The following is a 27,779-nucleotide window of genomic DNA, read 5'->3' as shown; positions in this document are numbered from 1 at the left end:
TGTGGGGGGGAAAGAAACCCCTCCAATGATATCATACTTGATTTAAAAGAGCTCGTGATGTTTTAGGCATAAAAGCTGGGTTTGGTCTTAAATCAGCTGAGCTGCCCGTCAGCCTAAATTCAAAGGCATGACGAAGCAACAGAGAGGGCAGATAAATTACTTACCCTCTTAGCGGGTGTTAAAGCCAGCAGCAGGGCTGTTTTAAGAGACAAGAATTTTAAGTGAAAACCTGATCCAGAGGCTCAATTGGAGCTTTGATCAGGGCTCGTAGGACCAGCGTTAAATCCCACTGTGGAACAAGTGGACGTGAAGCAGGCCTGCGTCTCTGAACACCTTTTAGAAAAAACGCTTAATCAGCGGGTGATTAAAAGCTGTTCTGTCTCCGAAACCTTTGTGGCAGGAAGAGATGACTGCAACGTACGTTAAAACGTACTGAATGCCAACTTCCTATCCATCAGCTGTTGTAGAAAGACAACACGCCGCCTAAAAAGCATGAGGTGGCCTCTGAACCTTTCTCTGCACACCAGCGCTGAAAAACCGTCCCCTTTGATGTGTACAGAACTGTGGTAGATGCAGCACGTGAATCTTGAATTGTGCACACTATCTCCTGAGGGAGACCCATCCTCTCTAAGTGGGACCGCTCAGCGGTCAGACCCACAGGTGCTGACCTATTTCTGGGTAACTCCTGATCGCTCCTCCTGCCTGAAGGAGAGCGTCCTCCCTCCACGGCAGTTTCCACGGCGACCCGACAACAGACGTTGCAGGCCTGGGAACCATGGTGCGATCACACGCTCGAGAGCCACCAGGAGAGCTGTCAATCCCTCCTCCTGAACTCGGTTCAGGAACCGTAAAAACAGAGGAGGTGGGGGGAAAAAACGCGTACAAAAGCGTTTTGGGCCACGGGCTGTGAGCAAATGCATCCACCCCCAGCGATGGATCGTCTCGCGGGCTCAGGGAAAACCATAGTTGACACTGAGCGTTCTCTCGCGTCGCAAACAGGTCCACAGCTGCTTTGCCAACTTCTGCCACGTCTGAAAACATCAGATCTGGATGGAGGGTCCGGTCCACGTGACGTGGGCCGCCCCTGGACATCACATCTGCCCCTCTGTTCAGAAACCGGATATGTAAACCGCTCTAATGGAGAGCAGGTTTGATGAGCCCAACACAGTAGCTTTCGCGCAATGTGTAACATCTGGGCTGAACGCACACCCCTTGGTGGTTATGTACGCAGCAGTCACCATGTTGTCTGTGTGAATCAACACGTGTTGATTCTGTAGCACGGGAGCAAAGTGTTGAATCACATTCAGCACTGTGCGACACTCCAAAACATTGATGTGGGCTGATGTGTGGTGGGGCCACAGCACCCCTACTGCTTGGGATAGGCATGCCCCCCCCCCCCCAGACAGCCACGGATCCGTGCAAGCAGACTGACACGTGTGGCGTGAGTCTGCTGACGGGGACTCCCTCTGACAGAACCAGGGTGTTTCCCCAGAGTCGGAGGTCTGCTCTCACAGAGGAAGGGACAATGATCATCCGTCGTTTTGTTTTACTGGATCCACATGCAGACGTGCAAACCCACCTCTGGAGGCGTCTCATGTGTAACAAACCAGCGGAACCACTGTGTGAGTGACATCATTCCCAACAGCTTCATGACAGACAGCTGTTATCACTTGCCAGGTCTTACGTGGCGGAGTTGACTTTTAAAAGTGTCGAATCTCGTTCGTGATAAACGAGCTTTCATGGTGGTTGAATTTAATTCCACTCCCAGATAAACAAATGTCTGGGTCGGGAAAATCGAGCTTCCTTCCAATTTATGGCGAAGCCCAGATTTAACAGGTGTGATGTCAACACCTGATCCTGCATCAGCGCCTCCTGTCTGAAGTGACAGGAGCAGCAGATCATCCAGATAAAACAAAAAACTCTCGTCTCTGTGTTTTAGGATGATCGGTATGCGTTCTCTGGATGTTATACAACAGATCCAAAAAACGGTCTCATCCCTCCGATCCGTGAGTAAAAACCCTGTGTTTTCTCTCCGTTGGGGGACTCTGTAGATTACTTTTATCAGAAACACTTGGACTTCTGCATTTAGGGATGAGATTTAGTCTGATGATGACAGGACCGTTTTTATAACTCCTCTGAATGGAGGGGTTCGGGTTGCAAACTGTAACTTGTAACCATTTGCATAAAACCTTGGCCATCCATCTGAAAAAATGGCGAGTATGTTTTAGCCACTCTACGTAACGTTCGTAGGGTGAACGTGCGTTAAGTGATGTGTCACGTTTTGTACGGCTGTCAGCAGTCCGCCCCTCAACCGCCGTCATGCGTCGCGGGAATGTTTTCTGTGTGATCCAAGGCGAGGCTTGTGCTGAAGGCGAAGCGTGTGACAGCTGATGACGCGGTGGGGCTGCGCGTTTGACGTCGCTGTGCGAACGTTGAGAGGCGGAGGGCGTGACTTCATTACGCCGCGCTGTTGGAGTGAAGGCTGCTAGCCCCGCGGGAGCACACGTTTTTCTCTGAAGGGACGCGCGCGCTGGAGGGAGGCGGGACTCATTACCGGGTTCGTTCAGCTGCTTCACGTTTATGCTGCCGTGATCTGCCGAACGCTGAGACGACTGCCCGCGTTTGATTCATTGAGACGGGTGTCTCTTCTTGTGAGAGAGAAGGACCTCCACCCGAACCAGCCTGCGGACCACATTTATACCGATGTGAGCTGGTTAGCGCCGGGCAGCTGTGTGTGTGCGCCAGCATCAACGCAGCGCCGTTGGATGGAGGCTGTTTCATCCTTGTGATCGACTCGTCATGTCTAGAGCGGCGGTGAGTTAAAAAAACCTTTAATTAAGGACACCGGCTCATGTGTGGCGGCTGTTTCATCCCACGAGTGCGAGTTGACACCGCTTGAGTGAGGATCGTGCAGTTCTAGTTAATAACGAGTTATTTTCGCTTACCGTTGTGCCGTGATCGACTCGTCATGTCTAGAGCGACGGTGAGTTTAAAAACCTTATTTAAGGACACCGGCTCATGTGTGGAGGCTGTTTTATCCCACGAGTGCAAGTTGACACCGCTTGAGTGAGAATCGTGCAGCTCGGGATTATAACGAGTTATTTTCACTTACCATCGTGCCCTGTAAGCGACTAGTAATGTCTTGGAGCGGCGGTGAGTTTAAAAAACCTTATTAAGGACACCGGCTCTTTATGTGTGCGGCCGCTGTGAGCTCATCCGAGCTTACAGACTGGCTAAAAAACAGACACTTTGATCATTAATGATGATTTATTTCAACTTTCGTGTCACTTTTACACACACCCTCCGGAGACCGTCATTTTGAGAAACTTCTCTCTCATGAGCTCTGCGATTGTTTGCCCAGAGCGCTGTCTTGCAGGCGAAATCTGGGGAAACGCTGAGCTGCAGGTTGCCGGAATGAAGAGGGCTGGATTCTGACGGGCGGGGCTGGTGGTGGAACTCAGCGAGAGCCGCGGCCGTGGAAAAGTCGAAGCTTGCTCGCGACGGTCCCTCCAGCGGGCCGGGATGGACCGCGCGGCTTGATGAGGTGGCGCACAGCCTCTGGCACCTCCTCCGACTGTTTCAATTCGCCAGCATGGTTGAAGCTGCTCTGAACAGCGCGTCCGCGATGGGCTTCATCAGGTCTTGTGCAGTTTCTCCGGCAGCGAGGGGAGTAACGAAGCCAGGTGGATCGTTGGATCATCGTCATCCACGCTGCAGTCCTCGACAGGCAAACCGTAGGAGAGGCAGGTCTGCGGCATTCAGTCCCTTGGACATGCTATATGCTAGCAGCGCCCGTTGTTGCTAACTGCGGCTGCCTGAAAAACACATTGGTGGGCTCGATTGGAGAGCGTGGTCACCGTCTGGTTCGTGTTCCTCCGGAGGGACGGAACGCTGCTCCGACCTGGGCAGCTTCGCTCCGAAAGCTTCCGCGAGGCTTGGCTCCAGGGGGGTTACCAAGGAATAGCCCCGCTCGGTGAATCCCTCAACTCTGGTGATGGGAGTGGACTGGGGACCGACTCCTCCAATCTACCAGGAAAGAACCGTCTGTGGCCTCGCCCGTCGAACGTCCTGTTGGAACGCGAGGCCGTATGGATCAAGACGGTGAGCCACAGTGGAGCCCAGTGAAAAACAACCTTCCCGCCGATCATCCGAACTGGCGGGAAAAGGCGTGGGACGTAGAAAAAAGGGGTCCCTTCATGTCAGCTTCCTCCTGGGTTCCGCCGGGCAACCATGAGGGCGCTGTCGGCCGGGAGCGGTGTGATCGCCAATGCGAAACGAGGTGGGATGGGGTGAGCATTCACTCAGCCCCCCTCCACCTACACTACGCTCCCCAGGAGGGAATGAGCAGCGGGGGCTGCAGCTGAGCACGCCTTGCCCCGGAGGAACCATCCGGTTCGCCCCGAGGGTCGGCGATAAGAGGAAAAAATACAAGATGGCGTTGTCCAGCGTGTAGTGACCTGTCACTGGGAAATGTTCCCCAACGCTTACCTTGGAATAAGACTGCTCGTCATCTTCTCCTCAGGGAGGAGAACTCACCGGACGACCGGAGGTCGACTGCCGGGCCAAGCATCCTTCACAAAGGTTGGTCATTTACACAATTTATCCTCTTTGTTCTTCTGACAGTGCTATAATAGCTCGCTGAAGAAAAAATGGGAGCCGATTTCCCGCTCTTAACGTAATTTATACGGACCGGGTGGGGCCCACACAGCAGGTGGGCGTGGACTAAATTCTTTCAGTGCTTATGCTCTGCATAACGGGATAAACCCATCAGCGACAGCCTTAAAGGGCGAAGCCTATATGACATAGAACGACAGTAACCTGTTGATCTGTAAATAAAAATGCCAAATATTTTGCAATTGCATATTCAAGGTACAGAAGCAAAAGATGATTGCATAAAATAGATAAACTAAATTGGAAGCAAAATAAATAAATAAAAATCTATGAATTTATACATTATATTGGTCAGATACTAATAAATTTGGGAGTCACTGCTATACAATAATCAATAATTAACATTCTACAATTGGACATAAATACAATGAATAAGATATTATAAATCTTAAACAGGTGTTAATTCAAAAGCTTGTTTCCTCAAGTAACTGTATTCTTGTACAAAAATAAGGTTTCTTATTCCAACTGAAATGAGCATTTTAATCAACATGTTTGATGTTGTGTAATGTTCACAATAGCTGTGATCACAGCATAAAGAAACGTAGACAATTGCTTTTCATTCCTGTTTTTGTTGTTGTTTATTTGTTTAGTCTGTGGATCTCAGTGCAGTGAAGTATAAACTGTAATTGATGAAAAGGCAGAGAATAATTATCGGGCAGAAAGTGATTTGTGGATTTAATGAGTCACTGCGTAATTGTGTCTGAATAACCACAACATAACAAAAAATATCAGTATAATGTCATTTAATTTTTCACAAGCCAACGTTTCAGTCACCTCCAGTTTCCTAAGGACTGTGAAAACATGTTGGTATTAGTTTGACCTACTATAGTCATAGCATTTAGGGGAGAAAAAAGTATTTACATTTAAACTTATACATTTATAAACTTATAAGATGATGGTCATCTTTGTAATTGGATGTGGACAAGTTTTTTATTGGTAAATTATTCAATTATTCAGCTGAGATATATTTTGAACTCAGCTTTGCTTTCTGAGAAACACAATTTATTTAAAGTAAACTCATATGGGAAATAAAAACCACACCAAACAACATAAATAACAGTATTATATGACACAACATTGTGTAAACAAACTGTCTGTGTTCAAACCAAATTCATTTTTCTTCTGATTATCTTCATCTACAGCAGCAACAATTATGCACATTGCAGAATGAAGACCTTTCCATGGCAAAATATTCACATATAGAGTTTCCAGCATGTCTGATGCAGATGAGCATTACCATTGTGAGGTTCTGCAATTAAACAAGATGGAACACTTAAAAAGGCCAATTTTAAGTTATTTTGAGTTAAACACTCTTGGAGGGCCGTGGCAGTATCAGCTTGAGAGCAATATCAACTACAAATGAAGGCATGTAGGAGAGGGGGATCCAGACAAGCTTGGCATCCCAGCCGGCACTGTATCGGGTTCGTGGATGGGCGGCAGTCAGAGCGTGCTCCATGCAGCTGGTTACTTTGGTGAGGTCTGAGTCACAAATAGCCTTCATGAGCAAACGCTGGATCTTTATAACTGAAAGAAAAAACAGAATAAAACATCATACATTGTGGATCATTTTTGATATATTTTAACCTTATCTATAATTTCATTATTGAGATCCAGAGCATATCACCATAACTTTTTATAGTTAACCTCACTTTACACATTATTTTACGCTTTGTGATGGAAAAAGTGTGAAAAAAGTATTGCATGTATAAAACTGTTGGAACTGGAATTTTTTTCATTATTTTCATAAAGAATTTAAAAATATAACATCCTTTATATTTTGGCTCTTTCATTATTGGGCAACATTTTATGGAAAGTTTCGTTTTGACCTTAAAGGTCATATTACAAGTCAAAGGTTTTACAACTTATAGAAAAAAAGAGAGATTTTAAATCAAAACTTTAAAACAATTTAAAATTGCATAGTAATTTATTTGACTCATGACATTTAAAAGAAAAAACAAAATACAGAAACACAATTTAAGCCTGTACTTACACTTATCCAGGTACTTATCTCCATAGCTGGCTTTTACTTCAGGGCTGAGCTGATTCCACAGACGATGCAGTTCCCTCTCGATGGTTTCAAGATTGGTCACAGGTGTCTTGAAAAAGCCCGGCTCAATGATGCACACTTTGATTCCAAAGTAGTGTATATCTCTCCTGAAGTAAAGACACAGTGAAGATTAGTATGTTATGTTATCTCATATTTTATGGCTGCATTTGACAAGTCATTTTTTCAGAATTGCTTTCTAAGTGACGGATTGTGATGGTATCAGTAGACAACGTGTATTTTATCTCAAGTTCTTGAGACAATTTATTCATCAGAAATCAGGACAGCTGTGTCAGCAATATATTCAAACTGAAAACGTTGAATTAAAGAATATCCATTAGTAATTAATTCATCACTGTTACAGTACATCACAAAGTGCAATGATAATGATGCTAAATGATGAAACTATAGGTGAACAACAAACCCACTCATATTGGCGCCATAGGCATCTTGGTAATGTCAAAAAAAGTTTTTCTTTTACATATCTCATTTTAGTCAGATAAAACTAGTCACTTGTCATGAGATGACAGCATAGTTAGCTTAGAATACATTAAAATAAGAACAGATATGGCCATTCTCAGCTTACAGACAGTGTTCTTAAAACTACAATTTTTGCTTTTTTCATGCTTTGTCAAAAGCCGAAATGTCTGAAAGGAATGTTCAATTCTGACAATGTCTGCTTTTAATTACTAGCCTACATTGGCTACTAATGAGTGGCATTTGATTATGAGTAGAGTTATTACTTTCTGCTATTGTATTTTCAAGCTCACAAGCTTAAAAAAATTAAAAGGGTAGAAAATCAAATGTTTTTTTTCTCTGTTTAGTTGATGTCATGCTTTTCTAACATAAAGCAGGTCTTTCTAAATAATAATAATAATACTAATAATGATGATGATGATGATGATGATATAATGATGAAAAACATTGAATTCTAACTGAATTGACAACAGGATTTACTGTGGGTCATAGCATTGTTGTTAAAGTAACCTTAGCTACTGCATCATCTAATAAGTATTAATTTCTAACCTGAGGCAGTCTGAGAAACATTCCACTGCAAACTTAGAAATGCAGTATCCTCCACCATTTGCTGCCACCCTTCCCAGTACCGATGCAACATTTACAATTCGGCCATGGGCCTTTTTAATAAGGGGCAGGAAGGTCATCGTCATGGCAATCACTCCATCCATGTTCACTTTCAGAATGCTGTGGAAATCCTCCACTTTCATCCACTCTGAAGGACCCATGGGTAATGAGCGCCCAGCATTGTTCACAATACCCCAGAGTCCTATAAGAAACAATAAAGAAGAGATGTTTGCCATGTGAGATATAAATAACTTGTTCGTTGAGTTTTAAAAAGTGTGAGCTATCTCCTTACCTTTTTCACCAACTTCCTTTTTGGTCCATTCCATGGCGTTCTGAATGCTGTCCTGACTGGTCACATCCAGCAGGACAGTTTTCAAACGAGAACTCGCCACTCTTCTCAGATCATCAGCTCCCTTCTCTGTGAGACAGCCAGCCAACACTCGAAAACCTCTACGGTCAAGGTTTTTACACAAAAGGTTTCCAAACCCCGTGTCACAGCCAGTCACAAAGACATACTTTTCAGAGATGCCCTCAATCTCTCGGCTGTCTCTGTACAACCACACAAGCAACCACAACACCATGACGGTGGCAGTAATATAATACCAGGCATTTTCTCTGGAAAAACACAGAGAAAGAGTGTAAAATTAAAAGATATTCCATATTTTTTCCAAGCTTTAAATTTAAGCCAAAACACACACACACACAAAATTTCACTTCTTACCCTAAAATATCATATATAACCTGTACATCCATCTTGCCTTCAGATGCGTGTTTTCGCCGTCTATTTCCTATAAAAATATTAATGGGGGAAAAAAGTAAACAGTTATAAATAATGTAAGAAAGGCCTTTTAACCAAATCCCTATCTACTTTCACAATACGGTGTTTCATTCAGACACTAATGTTCTGTTGAATGTTCCTGACAGCTACCAAACACGACTTTGTTCACCAAAACTCTAAGTAAAGTCGGGGCTTTGTTACACAGAACTGTGTTGGCTGCTTTAGGCACATGAGAAATCTTTGGATAAGACTCTTAGGGATGGAAAAAAAAAGTCATTTGTGATGTAGTGAACCCCAAGGGGGATTACATTATTTTAAGATCAATTTTAATACCCATGAGAGAGCTTCTTAGCTTGCTGCTGAAAACTAATTAGTTGGCAAGCTTGTTAGTGAGTAATGCAACAAAAAACTGTCCTTATTGACAAATCAAAATAAAGAGATTCTTTAAAAAATCAAACAGTTGGCATAGGTGCCAAAAAAAATAAGGTTTCTAAATTAAAAAAATCTGTTTTGTTTCCAATTGTAAAAAAAAAAAACATAACTTTTTGTATACAGTATTTCACATTTCATAAACGTTAAAACTGTGCCCAAATGGTTACATAAATGTTTGTGGACAAAATTATAATGGTGCAAAACAAATTTTCATAAATTATAAAATTATACAGTTTAGTACAGTTTGTCTTTCAGTTTTAGTGTTGAAATAGTATACGTTCAGTTTTCCAAAGCCTAATTGTGATGGCCAAATCCATGGCCACACTCTAAAGTCAGTAACTCTTACATGCACCATTTATTTTCAATCCAAACACAACACTTTAGTTTGCAATAAAATGTTCATTGGTTGGTTGAGATACATTTGCTCTATCTGTAAGTGTGCACCTTTAGTTTACTTATGCATTTATATCAACTCATTGTTCATTTTTGTTTGTGCTTATGATTAATTTTTGTTTCTTTTCCTGGTTCTTACCTGCAGTGATTCCTGGGAGTTGCCAGACAAAAGTTGTCGCCAAGGGCCAAAAAAAAAAAAAAAAAAAAGCAGAAAAAGAAAATCAGTGTTCTAAAATTTAGGGCATTAGATCAAATGTAAAGAGTTTTTTTGTACAGAAATAAATTAACATTTATTAATATTATTTCACAAACCAACCAATAATGGGGAAAAAAACACACACATAATCTATGAAGCATGAATTAACCCATTGGAAAAGCTTGTAGTAAATCATTGCTTTATTACCTCTTTAAGGTTGAGTCACATCCTCTGGACAGGTTCATCTTTGTTGAAATGTTTCATCTTTTATCCAAAATACTTCTTCAGTCCGAGGAGCTGAAACAAGCTGTCTTATAAACAACACCTTATCATAGTGGATCAACCAGTTTGCCAAAACTAGTTGTTTACATGCAAAACGAGGACAATCAGCCTAATGATCGATTGTTAGTGCCCTGATAGCCGCTTGCTATTCACAGAAGGCTGAGTGATACTCGCAATAACAGCATTATAAGAGGGTGACAGTTGAACACAGTACTGTATGGTTTACCCTAAATTTACAACAAGATGTATCGCTAAGACCTTTTGTTAACATAATTAACTCAGACACTTGCAATGTTTCCAAATATCTGGCATCTGTACTTTGCCCTTTAGTTGACAGCTCAAGAAATCACATACAGAACACAATGGACTTAGTGGATAAGGGATGTCATCATGCAGACTGATGAAACAATGGCCACTTTGGATGACGGATCACTCTTTACATGCGTTCCTGTTGATCAGGCAGTGGAGGTGTTCTGTTTAAGATTAAAATCAACCACTGTTAGGATCACACTTTCCACAGAGCAATTGTGCCAACTCTTGAAACTGTGCTTGCAGTCAGTCTACTTCACATATGTGGCAATAATATAGGCAGAAACATGGGTGTGCTATGGGGTCAGCAGTTTTGTCTATTGTTGCAAACCTGCACATGGAGGAGGTAAAAAAAAAAAAAGAGCCTTGGCATCCTTTTCAGGGACACCGCTGAGTCATTGGTTCTGGTATGTTGATGATACCCAAATAAAAAATCTCAGGAAGTCAAACATTTCACCGACCACATCAACTCTGTGGATAAATATATAGAGTTCACATGAGAAGATGTAAAATATGGCTTTCTTGGACTGTAAGGTCTCAGTCTCTGATGGAGGACATTTGCAAACTAATGAGTACTTCAAATTCACCTAAACAGACCATTACTTGCAGTTTCACCCACTGTAGCACTTAAGTTATGAGTCATCAAGACTCTGTACCAGACTGCATCCCCACTAATTCAAGAGCCAGGGAGAAGAAGAAAACCCAAACAAAACAGGTCCTGGAGCAATGTGGCTATCCTAACCAGACTTTCCTGAATGCAGAGAAGAAACCAAACTGCAGCTAGCCATCAGGTGAAAAGGAGGACCCAAACCCAGGCCCAGACCAGTAGTCATTTCGTACATTGCAAGAGTTTCAGAGAAACTAAGACGTTTATTTTCTAAATGTGACATCCCGGTGGCTTTCAAGCCCCAAAATATATTACGGCAAAGACTGGTTCATTTCAAACACAAACTCTGTGCCCCTGTCACAAATAGAGACTACCTAGACATTATCTAGAAAGAAATGATACCTATTATTATCCATCTGGAAAGGGTCTTGCTCTTCTATCAACTTTAATAATAATAATAATAATAATAATGTCATCACAATGTCAGCACTGTATGTTTCCATACAATGGCGAAATTAGTCTCTGCATTTAACCCATCCACCACCAGGTGGTGCAGTGGGCAGCTATTGAAAGCGCCCCGGGGACATTTTGGGGATGAGACGTGCTGCCCAGAGACGCCACGTGATGTGCAGTGACTGGGGATCGAACCTAGGACTTTCGGGTCCCAAGCCGGCTGCCCTGCCTCTACACCATCTCGGCCCCCACTAATGTGGCCCAAACTGCAATGTGTACCCCCACAAATGTTATATTAAAATGACCAGCTTGGCACCGTGATGTGTGCTATTACTTTTATTGGAATTTTGAATTACCATGACAAAATACACTGCCTGGTCTCAAAAAAAAAAAAAAAAAAAAAAAAACACAAGTGGCCACCGGATTTAACTAAGCAAATAGGTACGGGTCTTCTATTAGATAATTACTACATGGGCGATTGTTGCTTCTCATTTCTTATACAACCATGTCGTTAGGCTGCCTTTACACCCAGGCCTCCCTTGCAAAAGAGATCTGTGATCTCAATGAGATTTACCTGGTTAAATAAAGGTTAATAAATAAATAAAACATTCTGAATTCAAATCTAAAAATGCTGACCGACAAAGCTTAAACGAAAAAATTACTATACTCATTGATTTTATTTCCTTATTGAGCTGAAATTTTGTATGGAGGTAGCTGAAAGCGAACCCCAACAAATCAGTTTAAATCACATTAGGCTACTGTCAAATCAAAACTTTTAAATGGCCGCAATGTGGCAGTCAAACTTGTATGCTGTTAAGTGCCAGGGGGACTGTGATCAGTTATACATTGGAGACACAAAACAGCCACTGGCCAAAATGTTGGCCCAACACAGAAGAGCAACATCATCAGGTCAGGACTCAGTGGTATACTCTGTACAATCATCTGAAGGCCAGCGATCACTCTTTCAGGAATGACGATGACCACATTCTTGCTAGTGAGGAATGCTGGTTTGAGAGAGTAGAAAAAGAAGCCATCTTTTGTGACGAGAATCCGTCTATCGTTAAACAACTGGGCGGAGACCTCCATGTTTAACTTCACCCTCCTACCATACTGTTATTGCGAGTATCACTCGGCCCTCTGTGAATATCAAGTGGTCATCAGTTGTTAGGCTGATGGTCCTACTTTTACATATGAACAACTAGTTTTGTTTGTCACCAGAAAACTGGCTGATCCACTTTGAGAAGGTGCTGCTTACAGTATAAGACTGAGTTTGCTTGCATCTTCTCAGACTAGTCTTTTGGATAAAAAACAAAACAATTCAACAAAGAAGAATCCATCCAGAGGACTTGACTCAACGTTAATATATTTTTCTACCTGGATTTTTGAGCATGCATCAAGACATTTTTCATCTTACCTTTGTTGCCTTTTTCAGGGGTGACAAATCAAGCTATCAGTCGGTCTTCCCTTCCTTTCCCTTTCTGGTTGCTATTTCTTTTTGAGCTCAGAGAGGCTGGTCAAAGTGAAGCCTTACCCCTGTGGTCTATCCCTTAAGACAAGTCCACTACTAGTAATCCCCAATCTGTAATTGTTTTGTTCTGTTGAAAAAAAATGTGGGGGTGGGGTGGGGGTCAAATCCCTTAGGAATTTTCTGTAAGCACACTTGAATTTCGAGAACATTTTTTAAAGATATTCAAACTCCTAACATTCTGGATTAAAACTATAACAGATATATAACATAATATATATAACACCCAGTCCAGATGAATGCTCAATAATCCAGGTAGACATTAATAAGGCTGAGTCAGGTCCTCTGAACGGATTCTTCTTTGTTGAAACATTTTGTCTTTTATCCAGAAGACTTCAGTCTGAGGAGATGCAAGCAAACTCAAGTCTTATCAGCAGCACCTTCTCAAAGTGGATCAACCAGTTTCCTGGTGACAGCCAAAACTAGTTGTTCACATGCAAAATCAGTTTAACATCTGTTAGTGTTCGTACACTGATGACCACTTCACAGAGGGCTGAGGGTTACTCGCAATGACGACATTGTAAGAGGGTGACAGTTGAACATGAAAACCTACTGGCCCTGTTTAATGATGGACGGGTTTTCTTCATGAATATGGCTTCCTTTACTTCTCTCTATAAAAGGTGTTCACACCTTCATCCCTGAAAGTGCACCTCTGGCCTACAAATATGTAGATCACGGAACCCTGGCCGCAGCACGGTGGCGCAACTGGTAGAGCTGCTGCCGCCTCTCAGCGAGCAGGTCCTTGGTTCAAACCCCAGTCCAGGGGCCTTTCTGGGTGGAGTTTGCATGTTCTCTCCGTGCATGAGTTGGTTTTCTCCGGGTACTCCAGTTTCCTCCTACAGACCAAAAACATGCATGTTAGGCTGATTGGTAACTCTAAATTGTCCCTAGGTGTGAGTGAGAGACTGTTTGTTTGTCTCGTTTGTCTCTATGTGGCCCTGTGATGGACTTGCGACACGTCCAGGGTGTCCCCCCGCCCCTCGCACAGTGATTGCTGGACATGGGCACCAGCGACCCCCGTGACCCAAAATGGAATAAGCGGGTAAAGATAATGGATGGATGGATGGATGGATGGATGGATGGATGGATGGATGGATGGAACCCTGGCCTAATGAGGTTCTTTTGCACTGGCTGGACCATCCTTTTGGCCATTGGCTGTTTTGTCTCCCTGATGTACAACTCCTGGCACTTAACAACATACACAATATTACTCTGCGCCAGGGGACTGGATCTTTATGATTAATCCTAACTGGGTCTTCCTGAAAGCAGAGGATCCCCAAACAGGGCTCCAACCAGCCATCAGGTGTAAAGGGCCCCAGATCCTAACCAGTGCTCATTCCGTATGTTGCAAGAGTTTCAGATAAACTGAGATGTTTATTTTGTAAACATGATGTCCCTGTGGCTTACAAACCCAAAAATACATTACGACAAAGACTGGTTTATTTCAAAAATCAGGTCCCCTGGCACAAAGAATAAGATTGTGTATGCTGTTCAGTGCCAGGGAGGGCTGTGATCAGTTATACAAAGTACTAAGGGATATAATTAGTTTGACAACTGCATTCTTAATAACAAAAGGGTCTTTATTAACTTGCCCTTGGGACAAATGTTAAAAGTTCTATATGGACCAAAATCTGCAATATCTTAAAATTCAGGGGCCAAAAAAATTCCAAGTCTGTCACTTGTGTGTTGGATTTAAGTCTAATTAGTTACTGCATGAGTGGAGTTATGAGTGAACTTTTCAGCCGCTTTCGTAGTGATATAACTTTCTTTACATCACACTCCATGAATTGCTCAGTCACACTAAGCAGGCAAAAATGTATCCAGTGATTGTTCTCAAGACGTTCATGTGAGTTTGTTGCAAAACGTTGTCCAGTATTTAGGACTCTTTCATTACAGAACTATGTGAAGGCATGCTTGCTTCAGCTTCTTTTGTTTTTAATTAAGGCTCATATTATTTCTCTACTGTAATTTATTTAAAATCTATACATTTTACAATAGAACATTCTACAAAATCAAGAATTCCTTTGCTCAACTTTATTGAAAGACATCCCATTACAAGATGATAACACAAACAGGACAATCATCACTGTTCATAGATGTGCCTGAATGCTCCATTCAGCTAAGGTGCAAACACCAAATTTTATGACAAGCTTTTATAGCCATACCTCAGACAAGACAGGCAGTGATTTGCCTGTGAAGTCTTCCAGTGAGACCCAATTTTCTATTCCAAATTAAATGTCTAGTCCCAATTTGCAAAAAAAAAACAAAAAAACAAGGCTTGCATAAAGACATCCACACAACCAAAATGTTGGATCTATTCTTAATTTTTCCCCAATCAAATATTGTGCTCACACTTCTCAGTAGTAGTGCAAAAAAAATAATAAAAAATTTAAAATGCAACAACAAACTGTTGATATCCATCTGAAAAATATTGGCTTAAGTCCACTCAGAGGAGCGTGCAGATGAGTAGTCATCACTGAATGAGCTCCACTGGACCGGATGAATGTTTTAATCCAGTTTATATATATTCAGTAGTAAAAGTCCCACACAAACACTGAACTTTACGAAGCAGCAGAGTGAAGTTGTCCCTTGTGAACATATTCCAGAGCTGTGGCGATTGTTCTCATGTCCATCTCAATACTGCGAGCCCAGTTCTCAACATCCCCAATTTCCTGTTTGATTAAAAAAACAACATATAGGACAAAGTCAGGAGTTGTCACCATGTACAACTGCTAATCTAACCGAGTGTCATAAAAGCAGACTACAATTTTAATTTATTCCAGACATTCCATGAGAGTTAATCATGTAAAATAAAATCATTAAAAAAAAAACCAAGATGCCACTTTAGATGCAGCATAATGTACCTTTAAAGCCTGATTGAATCCCTCCACCATGCTGATCCACTGTGCAGTTTGTTTGGAGAATTGGCTCGCCTGTACTTGCAGAGTCTTCACCTCATGGTCGAGTTTACGTTGGTTAACATATGCCTGAGCAACACTTAAATAAAAGAAAACACAAGAATGAGTGTTAATTTGTTTTTATTTAATAGAAAAACTGTATTCAGCTCTTTCGCTTCTGTAAGAGTAAGTTTGTAGTGAATAGTCCAATGTCTGCGCAGACAACAGCTTGTGAAATTCTATGTTACTAAAATACTTTAGTTTTAATCCTTTTCATAAATGTACAACATTGGCCTCTTTATCCCAATCTTATTCTTTAATCAGCTTGACTTGGTTTCATCATGCGTTTCATAATAGTAACAAGCTCAACATATTAGTGGTGTTTGTGTTACATGTTATTAGACTAATTTTATCCAGCCATGAAAGGCTCACAAGAAGGGTAGGAGGACAGAGTCCCACAAAATAAAGCTTAATAGAATCTAAAAACAAAGTCCATGCTCAATAATCCTTAATAGAATCTGTTAAAGGGCAAATGCATCTTAAGAAATATGTGCCCTTATAATGTCAAAAGCCTGTTTAAATTTATTATTTTTCTTTTTTTATATCTTGTGTGATTTCTTGTGTATGTTTCCTTGTACTGAGGTTGTTTTCACACCTGATAGTCCGGTAGACATGGTTCGGTTGGGGACCAATATTCATAACATTTTGTTTACATTTGAGCTGGTGCGTTTGCATTCACACTGCACTGTGCAGTCGAGCCAACCTGTTCGAACCAATCTGTTCCCCCACTCGCCTGTGGTGGCGCTGCACCAAGAACTACTGAAAGAAACGACACAAAAACCTCTGAAGACACTTCTTCTTTTTCTTATTATAGAAATAAAAACAGAACCGGAGTGGCATCAAGTTTTAGCAGTTTTAAGAGTTATATTGTCATTTTTCAAAAATGGACTCAGCATGAACAGAAGATGAGGCAGAAGACCATGGAGAATGTTGTTTTTCACACAAGGCAGCTGACGGCTCCATATGAGGTAAGAGAAATGTGTGTTTGTTTGCCCTGTGCTGTACTCCACTTCTTGCTTGTGGAGCAGGGCCCAGTCTGATTACATTCACTGTACTCGAACTGCGCTGGAGTTTTCTTCTACCGGACTGAGACCTAGGTTTTAGCCCAGGCCAGAGTTCGCCTTTTTGTTCCGTGACGGAGTTCAATGGCGCATTCCCACCTCCCCAAACGATAGGGGCAATAGATGAAGCTTTTGTCCTTGGGTACTCATGGCCCAGGAGAAATTTAATAGTCAGCCCGTCTCCGAGGCCATTGGGAGTCTGATTCAGATAAGCTTGATTTTTGTTTTTTCTTCAGCCTTGAGTCCATCTGGGCATTCTGGTTCCGAAAAAGCCTAATTGTGGGATTCCATTCCACTGATCCATGCTATGAGTCTCCTTCAAGGTCGAACCCACCACACTGACGAGTCCCAGAAGCCGCAGGTGGTCTGCGATTCGCAATCGCCTCCACCTTACGGTTAAGCTCATAGACCAGACGATTTAAAGTTCCCACAGCAAGGACCAGACCTTCACACTGACTCGGAAGCTTTTCCATGGCCAAAACTGCTCCCGCTGTCTTTTTCAAAAGTCGATAAAAAACAGAGCCCCGCCGATGCCAAAAAGCAGAGTCCCTGCTATCATAAGTCCAAATATGTAAACGTCTTCAACATCCTCTTGAGACAGGACTGTAATGCACATCGATTGCCACACTCCCCACGAATCCATGACGTACCCCTCAGCGTGAGTCTCAGCTGGACACAAGTAACTCAGCTGAATGCAAGTAAATTTTGCATTTCCTTTGGAAAGCAAGGTTCCAGAGTCTGTAAGAAGAGAGGAGAGGCACAGAATCCACGTTGCTTGAGGTCCAGTGTCAAGTTTCCACTGTCAGTGATGGTTTGGGGTGCCATGTCATCTGCTGGTGTTGGCCCACTGTCTTTTCTGAGGTTCAAAGTCAACACAGCCATCTACCAGGAAGTTTTAAAGCACTTCATGCTTCCTGCTGCTGACCAACTTTATGGAGATGCAGATTTCATTTTCTAACAGGACTTGGCACCTGCACACAGTGCCAAAGCTACCAGTACCTGGTTTAAGGACCATGGTATTCCTGTTCTTAACTGGCCAGCAAACTCACCTGACCTTAACCCCATAGAAAATCTTTGGGGTATTGTGAAGAGGAACATGCGATACACCAGACCCAACAATTCAGAGGAGCTGAAGGCCACTATCAGAGCAACCTGGATTCTCATAACACCTGAGCAGCGCAACAGACTGATCAACTCCATGACACGCTGCATTGCTGCAGTAATCCAGGCAAAAGGAGCAACAACTAAGTATTGAGTTCATACTTTTCATGTTCATACTTTTCAGTTGGCCAACGTTTCTAAAAATCCTTTTTTTATTGGTCTTAAGTAATATTCTAATTTTCTGAGACACTGAATTTGGGGTTTTCATTAGTTGTCAGTTATAATCATCAACATTAAAAGAAATAAACGTTTGAAATACATCAGTCTGTGTGTAATGAGTGAATAGAATATACAAGTTTCACTTTTTGAATGGAATTACTGAAAATCAACGTTTCCATGATATTCTAATTTTATGACAAGCACCTGTATATTAAATTTTAAGCAGACATTTTCCATTTTATCCTCATCATTTTTAATGCTTCAAAAACAGCTAATTAATTATATGAACGTCTAACTAGTAAGTACAATGTTGACAAACCGGCAAAACAACCCAATCATCTTACCCGACGTTAAGATGGTCTACCAAAGCTTCAGTTAGACAGGTTGCTGCAGCAATAGCTTCACGTCTGCGTTTTTCTGCCCATAAAAAGACCAAACACAGAAAACATTAGATTGTATGGCTCGTTCGCAGCCATGTCATCGGTTTGTTTTTAGCATCAGTTAGCATATTGCGCCGATTCCGTAGTTTCAACCCACCCTGAAGTTCCTTCCGCTCATTTTGATTCGCCTGGTGCTCCTTCAGCAAGCGAGACAACATCTTCCTTGTAGTCGTTGTGGAAATTGAGCGAATGTCAACTCCTTTACGGAATAAACCTTTTTTTTTTTTTTTTACTCATCCAATTTAGGAGATGACTAGCAACAATGAAAGACGAGTCACGAGACCAAACACCAGCTTCTCAGACGTGGGCGTGTCCTCGACTGGTATTTAAGGTTTATTTTCCTACTTTTACCATTAAAACGCAAAAGACGGTATGAGATTGAAGAAAACTTACTACTACATTAATACATACATGAGTTTATTTACTGCATTGCTTTAATCTTGTATTAAAAAAAACGCCTCAACGTCATAAACTGAGCTTCGTCCACGCTTTCCAAATAAAAGTCTTTGTATTCATACAATTTAGATACAGTGCCTAGCAATGACACTAATCAACAATTTTAACATTAAAACTACCAAATAAGTTCTAATATGAAAAATAAATAAAGAAAAATATTGGGGAGTGTTGTCTGTCCCTGTTTCAAGTATTAAAAATATGTTTGGGATAAAAACAATTTGCTGAGAACGCCTTCCGGTAGAACACATCGTTTTATTTTGAAAAACATGAACCGGAAATGCTAGACCGCTCTAAGCTAGCGGGTCTGGCGTGGTTTGTGGCACAGCGGTTTATGGCTAATTCCTGTCAACAATCGAGACCTAGCTGACACTGTAGACTCTGGTCTTCTACCCTCTGTGCTTGTCAGGTATAAATATATATTTTTTATTCCAAATAATTGGTGTCCACTGAACAGTCATGGCCGTTTAAGGGTTTGTCGGGTTATGTTAGCGTTACTTACGTAAATAAATGAATGCTTAGCTGGTTGCTAGTACGTCGTGAAATAGCAAAGTTGCACACAGGGCAGTGAAACTTATCAACGAAAATTAACAGCAAGGCGTAATATTTGTGTTTTTAGCAGAAGTTAGCAAATCCAGAGGACGGTATTCAGTCTTTTAGCCTCTTTTAGCAAACGTATGAAGATCCCTACACCCCCGTTGGTTAACAGTAGCTTTACTTTTTTTGATCTGACATGCTGAAACCTAAAAAACAACTGGACATCCTGATGCATGCTCAATAATCCAGGTAGAAAAAAATCTAAAATAGTTAAATCTGGTCTTCTGGAGAGTAAAAAAACAACTTGACAGTTAATGTAGTTGCCATCTGTTTTAACGATGCCCACAACATATTTTTGTAAAATTATATAATCGTGATCACTTTCTTGTAGAATACTTTTTTTTGCAGACATGTTCTTGTTTTTAGTTTTCTACATCGCCTTACAGCTTGCTATTTTTTTGTTACATTTTAATACCATTTTATTTTCAGTTGTTATTCTCAATTTGCATTATGTCTATTGTTGTCCACTGTTGTCATCACTCTTTGTTAAAATCAGGTCTCTCTTATGAATGAGCCTCTGAGGCTCAATGGGATTAACCTGTATAAATAAAGGTTGAATAAAGAATACTGTGTTAACGAAGTAGGTTGTGTGAAACCCATTTAGCTCAGTTGATAATGGGATTTTCTGATGTGGAAGGTAGTCGCTGGGTTCTAGAAATAGCTGAGAGATTAAATCAACAGGTACTCTGGTGCTTTGAGATCTGTGGGCTAAATTGAACACCTTCACCGTGTCCATTATGTGTTCAGTATACATCTTTGCAGAGACAGGACGGCGGCTTAGAGGTTAGCATTGTTGTCTCACAGCAAGAAGGTCCTGGGTTCAATTCCCAGTTTGGGCCTGGGCTCTTTCTATGTGCAGTTTGCATGTTCTCCTCTTGTTTGCGTGGGGTTTGCCCCAAACAGTACTTTAGTTTCCTCCCACAGTCCAAAAACACGCATCAGGTTGCCTTCAGACCCAGCCATCCCTTGCAAATTGGATTTGCCTAGTTAAAGATTAATAAGAGAGTCCATTGGAACTAAATAATAAGTAAAATCCCCTTTGGTTATATTCAGCATGTTAACATTTATGCAACACTGTAGGTAATTAAGCTTTATGCAATTAGGCCAATTAACCTGAAAAATTTAGCTTGCAGTATAAATATTTAGTTTATTATTGTGCAAAAAAAATACTGCCTCCAGATATAGGAAATAGTCTCAAGAACATTGTTCTTTAAGATTTCAACCTAAAACCTTTTGGATGCCATGCAAGCCATGTTTTATCTACCAGTGAATGTAGTCTGTGGCAGCCTAATCACTCTTGTAGGTTAATTACTTACATATTTCCATTTGATGTCTCTACCAGCAGGTCAAATCTTCAACCAAACTGGAACTTAGTGTTATGGATGAACCATGAAGGCCCAATTGCAAGTCACAGGTATGTAATTTATAGCACACATTTAGAAATTTCATCAAGAAAGTTTGCGAAAACAAGAACATTATGACGGACGATGTTTTAAAGTTTTAGTGTATCAAACTGCTTAACCGCAGCCAGAACTGTCAATTTATGTTAAGACCTATGATTACACTTTGTTTGGAAAATTACTGTCTTAAAGGGATAAATAAAAAATGTATACAGTTTGTTAACTTTATTTTTGTTGCCATTGTTTAAATGATTACTGTAATTTTATTAGTAATAATGGAAAAAGTTGCAGAATAAAAGTATTCAAATATCTAGGAAGATATTTTTAAGCATGAATAAAATTAAGTAAGTATTTCTCTATAAAATCTAAAATGGATATTGCACTTGAAAAAGAAAAGGTCAAGGGGTATAAGGAGTTAATGATTTATTAACATTACTAAACTATCTTCTCTCAGCATAATACTAGTATGTTTCTACATGAAATTGTAATAAAATTATGAATCGCTGGAAAACATGTCTCAACATACGCTGTGTTTCTTTTATCTTTTTACTTTGCTTGACATGGACAAAATGCTTTGGCACCATGCACAAGTCTTCTAAGATAAATTATTGTGCTCTGCTATTCAATTAGTTAGGAACAAAATTACTGTGACAGGCCTATTTCTTGTTGGGGAAAAAACAAAAAAAAATTCTGCCCGAGGAGTAGTCCGTAACAATAAGTACATTTTATAAAAACACTCCTTACTGCCGTCATGTTGAAACTTCTTTCTTAAATGCAGCTGCTGAAAGTTTCAAATACAGCGTTCATCATGTTGTTTTCCTTCCCCCAGTGCTTTCAGCTAAGCTAAAGGAAAACAGAAAGAACTGGTTTGGTCCCAGTCCGTATGTAGAGGTGGCTGTGGATGGCCAGTCAAAGAGAACTGAGAAGTGCAACAACACACACAGTCCTAAATGGAAGCAGGCCCTCACTGTGTAAGTACTATTGCTGTTTGTCAGAGAAGGAGTTAATCATAATAATAACTGGTTAGTAAAGTTAGTAAAGTTAATGCACCGAACTCTTTCTGTTGTACCATAATAAATTATATCTGTGAGGAACCTTATGAATAAAATGGTAATTAATTGTTTTATTTTTTAAACCAGTTTTTATGCCAATCCCTTGGTTGGACATTTAGGGTTATCTATCTATCAAACAAACATGAGACACTACATTAAATAATTGGGTATGCTGGAATGTCAAATTGAATATTTGCATTATAACACCTAGACTGAGCCAGAAATGAAAATTCTGAAGTAAATACACCGTTTTCATCGTATTAGCCAACCTGTTTCATCCACAAATGATGTATGTTCTTAAATGTAAATGCCCAACTAATAACCTGGACACACCAAGCCATTGATGGTGTCCTGCTAATTGTCCTCAAGGTAATAGATTGCATTAAAAATAAAAATGTTAGAAAGTAATATTCGTATAAAAGTGATGTCTTGGCAGTTCCTTTTGGTCACGCTAAAGAGATCCAGTTACAGTAATTCAAAGTGGAGAAACTCAAAACAAACCTCAAATGTAATGGATGTATTAGGCAAACATTATAAAAATAAAAAAAAATAGCAACTTCAATAACTAATTTGATGAAATGTAAAAAATAAATAAATATTGCTGTAAAAATACTCAACTGTAAACTTGACTAATCTTTTATTAAAAAGTAAAATATAAAAATAAAAAATAAATTACTAGAATGTATTAATCTTTTTTTCATACACTTAAGTTGTGTTTATAAATTCTAACATTTTACGTTTTAGGTTTTTATTGTGTCTTCTGCTTGTCTCTTTTCCACAGAATTGTGACTCCAGTCAGTAAGCTCATTTTTCGTGTTTGGAGTCATCAAACACTAAAGTCCGACATACTTTTTGGGATGGCTACTCTGGACATTAGTAAGATCCTCAAAGCCAATGACCTAAAATGTGAGTGCACACTGTTATTTATTTTGGGTTGCTTTTTGAATAAATCGTTTTTGCACTGCAAACTGCAACGTCTGTTCTTGTCAGTTTTCAGCATTTATTTGTATTTTCATAAATTTCTTCTTTAGTCGATCATTTACCGCATTCCAAGTTTTTAGCGAATAGATTTTTTTAGGCATCACATTGTTGGTTCTAAAATACTAACAAGTATCTCTGTTGAACTTTGTCATCTTTGCCGTATTTTGTAGATGCAACTAAAATATATGAAGAAATCATCTGAAGTAGACTGCTAGTAACAAAATGCATAAATATTTGTTTTAAAATAGTTTTACTAAGTTTGTTCCTTGGAGACGCAACACTAATGCATTCCTTGACATTAGGGACTCCTTCAATGTTAAAATGTTTTCTGGGTTTGTTTAAAGTGGTTTAACAAATAAAAAGGACATTCCTTTGCAACTAGTCCATTTTCAAAAGTAAACTGAAAGTGAGCAGTTTAGCAGTCAATGACAAATGAATAACACTGAAAGATGTTCAGGAAACCTGGACGACTACTGATCAATTTATAATGTCTAAAGTAGTAAAATCCAAATAAATAGGGGGTGATTAAAGTGGCAGCATGACAGCTCAGTGGTTAGCACTGTTGCCTCATAGCAAGAAGGTCCTGGGTTCAATCCCCGGTTGGACCTGGGATCTTTCTAGAATTGTATTTAAAAGTTATGTGACAGAGAAGAACATCTCCTCACCATTCTAGTGGAGTTTGCATGTTCTTCTCATACTTGCGTGGGTTTTCTCTGGGTACTCTGGTTTTCTCCCACAGATCAAAAACATGCATGTTAGGCTGCCTTCAGGCCCAGGCCTGCCTTCTAAAAGAGATCTGTGATCTCACTGGAATTTGCCTGGTTAAATAAAGGTTAATAATAATAATAATAATAAAGATTTACACAGTATTTAGGTAAATGTTTAACTCTCTGTAAATGTTGTACTCACCTGTACAAGAGTTCATATCTGTCTGTTTATATACTATAATTATTTTATTGGGCTTTGATAAGTTTAAAAAAAAAAACCAGTATGTATTATACTTTGTTTTTTCAAGCACCGCAAAATTTATGACTTTTTATGAGATCAGGTGAGTTCAAAGCTCTCCTTGCTGATCTGTTCAACATTCATAAAACACGAGTTACCACAGCTTGCGTTGGACTTAACATCACGTAACGATCACACAGTTTTTACTCATTTGGGCTGACAGAATTTTCCACTTTGTCTTCTTTGAAGCCACAAATTAATAATAGGCCTTAAAATCAGGTGATTGGGCACAATCAGGAAGTTAGCTCCTCCTAAGGAAGATATCTGAAGGAGCTCTGGTTACTATCTCAGGATTTATCTATGTTTAAGGGCTGTTTTTTTTTTAAACTGTAACTGCTTGTCTTTTTTTAAATAGTTTGATTAACATTATATTTTGTCCCAAAGTATGTGATGTGGTGCAGACACTGCAGCTGTGCTCGTACAGAGACCCTGAGGACGCTGTCGGTGATCTGTCAGTCTGTCTGGACGGCATGCAGGTTGACCCAGAAGCCTTTGCCTCGGCAGAGAGAGAGCAGAGTAAGAAAACACAGGCGAACCCACAGCTGAAAGCTAAAATACCCTTCATTTATTTGCATTTTTAAATATGTTTAATGCCAGTACTATACTTTTTTGAAAATAATTTAGGAGGTAATTTACATGTAGTCTCTTTTTAAAGCTCAATTAACCAATTAACATAATACTATGTTGATATATTTTCACTGTGGTGTGAATGGCAATATTTAGCTATGACCAAGTTGTCATTACATACTTTTTGCCACTAGAGAGTGCTATAAATATACTATGTGTATTATTAAAATGCTATAAATATATTTTTTCTACTGTAAAATGTTCTTCATGCACATTTTGAATTCATGGTAACTTTCTTATGACAAAACTTCAGTTTTTGATTCAAATAACATATTTATTCTTTGAGTTTATTGACATTTGGAAACTCGCACCTTACTTGTTATGGCAGTTTGAATTATTTGACATAAATCATTGCATATTTTCATAAATTGCACTTTTATTCTAGGCGCTCTTCTGATTGGAAATGCAAAACAAAATGGCAACACCAGCAACAGGTCTCGTAAGCTTTTTTTTTCTTCTGTAAAGATCTAAACTCCATGTGTTAAATGGACTAAAGTGTTTAAATTTTACATCAGTTTTTTTTAATAGTTCGATTAACATTATTTTGTGCTATTTCTTTTAGATCGAGCAGGGACACATCTCCATCCAGTGACTCAGATGAGTGGGTCATTGTTCCTAATGGTCTTACTGTTAGCAGTGCAGGTTCTAGCTCACCGTCTCCAGGGGGCTCCAACACATCGCGCCCTCCTAGACCTGCCAGACCTGCTCCTTCTATGCCGCACAAACCAGCATCCTCACCAAGTAAGAAAAGTGTGAGATTTCCAACATTTCTCATGAGCTGACTATATACGCTGCATATACAATATTATTTACACAAACAAAATGTTAACACATGGCTGTGTGTTTGGCTGCCAGGTAGAAGTCTACAGATTCATCCAGACTAAACTCATCTCTTGTTATCACTCTTTTTGCCAGCCTCCTCCAGTAGTTCTTCCCCCAGTGAGCTGAGTGAAGCTCCAGCTTCCTATGGCTCCTCTCAGGCATCAGCAAGTGGATGTCCAGACCAGCTGGATGAATCAGGTGTGCGAGCAGGAACAGCCACTTCCTCTCAGGTGACGAGCGGTCCTAAACCAGGTGGCGCTATAACGGCGACCTCAAGAATCACTTCGATTAACACTGGCCCCTTGCCACCAGGGTAAAGAACAACTGATTGCTTTTAATTGCTACAATATTTTATATGAAATTGCTTAATTTTGTTTGAATAAATAAGTATGTAATTACGTTGTTCTTTTTGTGTAGCGACTGAAGACGATTGTTGTAGCTTGACTTTAATTAACATATTTTTTTAAATTGTGTTGTACATTTAGCTCTGTAAACCTGCTGCTATACATAGGACTATATTAGGATTTGTGTCTTCTAGGTTTTCAAAAAATCATTACTTTTTACTGATAAAATCCATCGGAATCTGATTTTCTTTAATTTGCCTTTTATAGATGGGAGCAAAGAGTGGACCAGAGTGGACGGGTGTATTATGTGGACCACATAGAGAAAAGAACAACATGGGAGAGGCCTGAGCCTCTGCCTGCAGGGTACCGAATGTTTATTTGTCTTTTATACATCAAATATTACCAAGCCGTTGGTTTTGCTCTGTTAGATTTTGCATCATTATTATGAAATTAGACTGGTGTGCACATTTAGCATTCCAAGCATGTTTTTTTTTATTAACGTTGTTTAAGTGCACTAAATGTTTGTAGTTTTAAGTTGTCTCTTCATCTGCTCAGCTCCACCTTCTTTTCACTTTCTTCTTTCTTGCAGGTGGGAGCGAAGAGTGGACCCAATGGGTAGAGTATATTATGTTGACCACATAACACGAACTACATCGTGGCAACGACCCACGCAGGAGTCAGTGCGCAACTATGAAGAATGGCAGCACCAGCGCAGCCAGCTCCAGGGAGCCATGCAGCAGTTTAACCAGAGGTTCATTTATGGGGTAAGAGTAGTCACTTAACTTAAACAAACTAGCTATAGACTGCTTTTTAATAGTGAAGCTATGTAAGATAGGTTGAGAGACTCTGATAGGGCTAGAAGCATGGGTCTAAGCAATGTGCTAATGTAGATCAGGAACTAAAAGCTACATTTTCTTTTTAGCAGTATGAAACATGTACTTCTCTTCATAGAGAACAAGTCGCATGTTTTTGGCGAGATTTGTTTAAAGACAGATGATAGAACAACACTTTGGCATATTTGTACCAAAATAAATAGATTTCCAAATATTAAGGTCAGATAAGGTTGTATGTAAATTTTACATCTAACACAGATTTGTATTTTATTAATACGGATTTCATATTTGTCCTGTTTTTTCTTCTGTTCAGCTCCAGGATCATTTTGCAGCTACAGCTACTAAAGAGTTTGACCCCCTGGGACCTCTACCACATGGCTGGGGTGAATATAATTATTAATACAAGTGTTCACACCTTTTATTAAAAATACATCTGTGATGATAGTTGAAGTGCATGGCTGCTGGTTGACAGTACTATACATAAAATGTCTTGTGTTCTCCTTTAGAGAAGAGAACAGACACCAATGGTCGAGTATATTTTGTGCATCACCCAACTCGGACGACACAATGGGAGGACCCAAGGACACAAGGGTGAGTGCCTTCTTTGTGTGTTTCGTGAATGTAGCTCATTCTGCCAGTGTTACCTGGCACATCTTTAGATTTGTTTCCTTGTCACTGAAAAGCATTATTCGTCAGTGTTTTGCTAAGTTTCATGTAAAAATGGCGCTAAAATGACTAAAGGTTCGGAGGTAAACATTTTAGTTGTTTTTTTTAATAAACCATTTTAACATAGAAAAGTAATGCTTTCTTATCAGTACAAGACCATTTGAAAATAAAATGATTGGAGACACACACACACACACACACCCCAACATCCCCCCCCCCACCACACACACAAGTATGTTAATATATAAAATGATTGTCACAAAAAAGTACATAAAAAATATCCTGATGCATGCTCAATAATCCAGGTAGAAAAATCTAACAAAGTTAAGTCGGGTCCTCTGGACGGATTCAGATAAATAAATATATAGTAAATAAATAATAATCAAAACAATTAATTAAAAAAATGCTTTAATTTTTAATCTGTCCAAATGATCTAACTACATTATAT

At 40.1% G+C, this 27,779-nt stretch overlaps 3 protein-coding genes across 3 annotated transcripts in view; 1 reads left to right on the top strand and 2 right to left on the bottom strand.

Annotated features, from left to right (window-relative positions):
• Positions 1-5,974: 5,974 nt before the first annotated feature.
• rdh5 (retinol dehydrogenase 5 (11-cis/9-cis)) lies at positions 5,975-8,554 on the bottom strand. The gene is made up of 5 exons (XM_037678810.1): positions 8,520-8,554; positions 8,091-8,413; positions 7,742-8,000; positions 6,662-6,825; positions 5,975-6,195 (listed from the first exon to the last, which is right to left on the bottom strand). The coding sequence occupies exons 1-5, from the start codon at positions 8,549-8,551 to the stop codon at positions 5,975-5,977; spliced, it is 999 nt and encodes a 332-aa protein (XP_037534738.1). The 5' UTR covers positions 8,552-8,554.
• A 6,466-nt stretch (positions 8,555-15,020) lies between these two features.
• bloc1s1 (biogenesis of lysosomal organelles complex-1, subunit 1) lies at positions 15,021-18,850 on the bottom strand. The gene is made up of 4 exons (XM_037678811.1): positions 18,649-18,850; positions 18,456-18,528; positions 15,638-15,770; positions 15,021-15,445 (listed from the first exon to the last, which is right to left on the bottom strand). Exons 1-4 carry the CDS (start codon positions 18,707-18,709, stop codon positions 15,335-15,337), a joined length of 378 nt encoding a protein of 125 aa, XP_037534739.1. The 5' UTR covers positions 18,710-18,850; the 3' UTR covers positions 15,021-15,334.
• A 2,130-nt stretch (positions 18,851-20,980) lies between these two features.
• itcha (itchy E3 ubiquitin protein ligase a) overlaps positions 20,981-27,779 on the top strand; it is a 12,927-nt gene continuing 6,128 nt past the window's right edge. Inside the window, exons 1-11 of the mRNA XM_037678816.1 lie at positions 20,981-21,015; positions 21,831-21,972; positions 22,835-22,959; positions 24,424-24,555; positions 25,052-25,100; positions 25,229-25,407; positions 25,582-25,801; positions 26,100-26,195; positions 26,422-26,596; positions 26,979-27,048; positions 27,172-27,256. Of these exons, the coding sequence (XP_037534744.1) occupies positions 20,991-21,015; positions 21,831-21,972; positions 22,835-22,959; positions 24,424-24,555; positions 25,052-25,100; positions 25,229-25,407; positions 25,582-25,801; positions 26,100-26,195; positions 26,422-26,596; positions 26,979-27,048; positions 27,172-27,256 (1,298 nt within the window). The 5' untranslated portion in view covers positions 20,981-20,990. The remainder of the gene's footprint in view (positions 21,016-21,830; positions 21,973-22,834; positions 22,960-24,423; positions 24,556-25,051; positions 25,101-25,228; positions 25,408-25,581; positions 25,802-26,099; positions 26,196-26,421; positions 26,597-26,978; positions 27,049-27,171; positions 27,257-27,779) is intronic.

Source organism: Nematolebias whitei, chromosome 7 (genome assembly GCF_014905685.2).
Source record: "Nematolebias whitei isolate Nwh7 chromosome 7, NemWhi1, whole genome shotgun sequence".
Classification (NCBI taxonomy): Eukaryota; Metazoa; Chordata; class Actinopteri; order Cyprinodontiformes; family Rivulidae; genus Nematolebias; species Nematolebias whitei.
The sequence above is the reverse complement of the archived record's forward strand: the minus strand, read 5'-3'. Positions and strand labels throughout refer to the sequence as shown.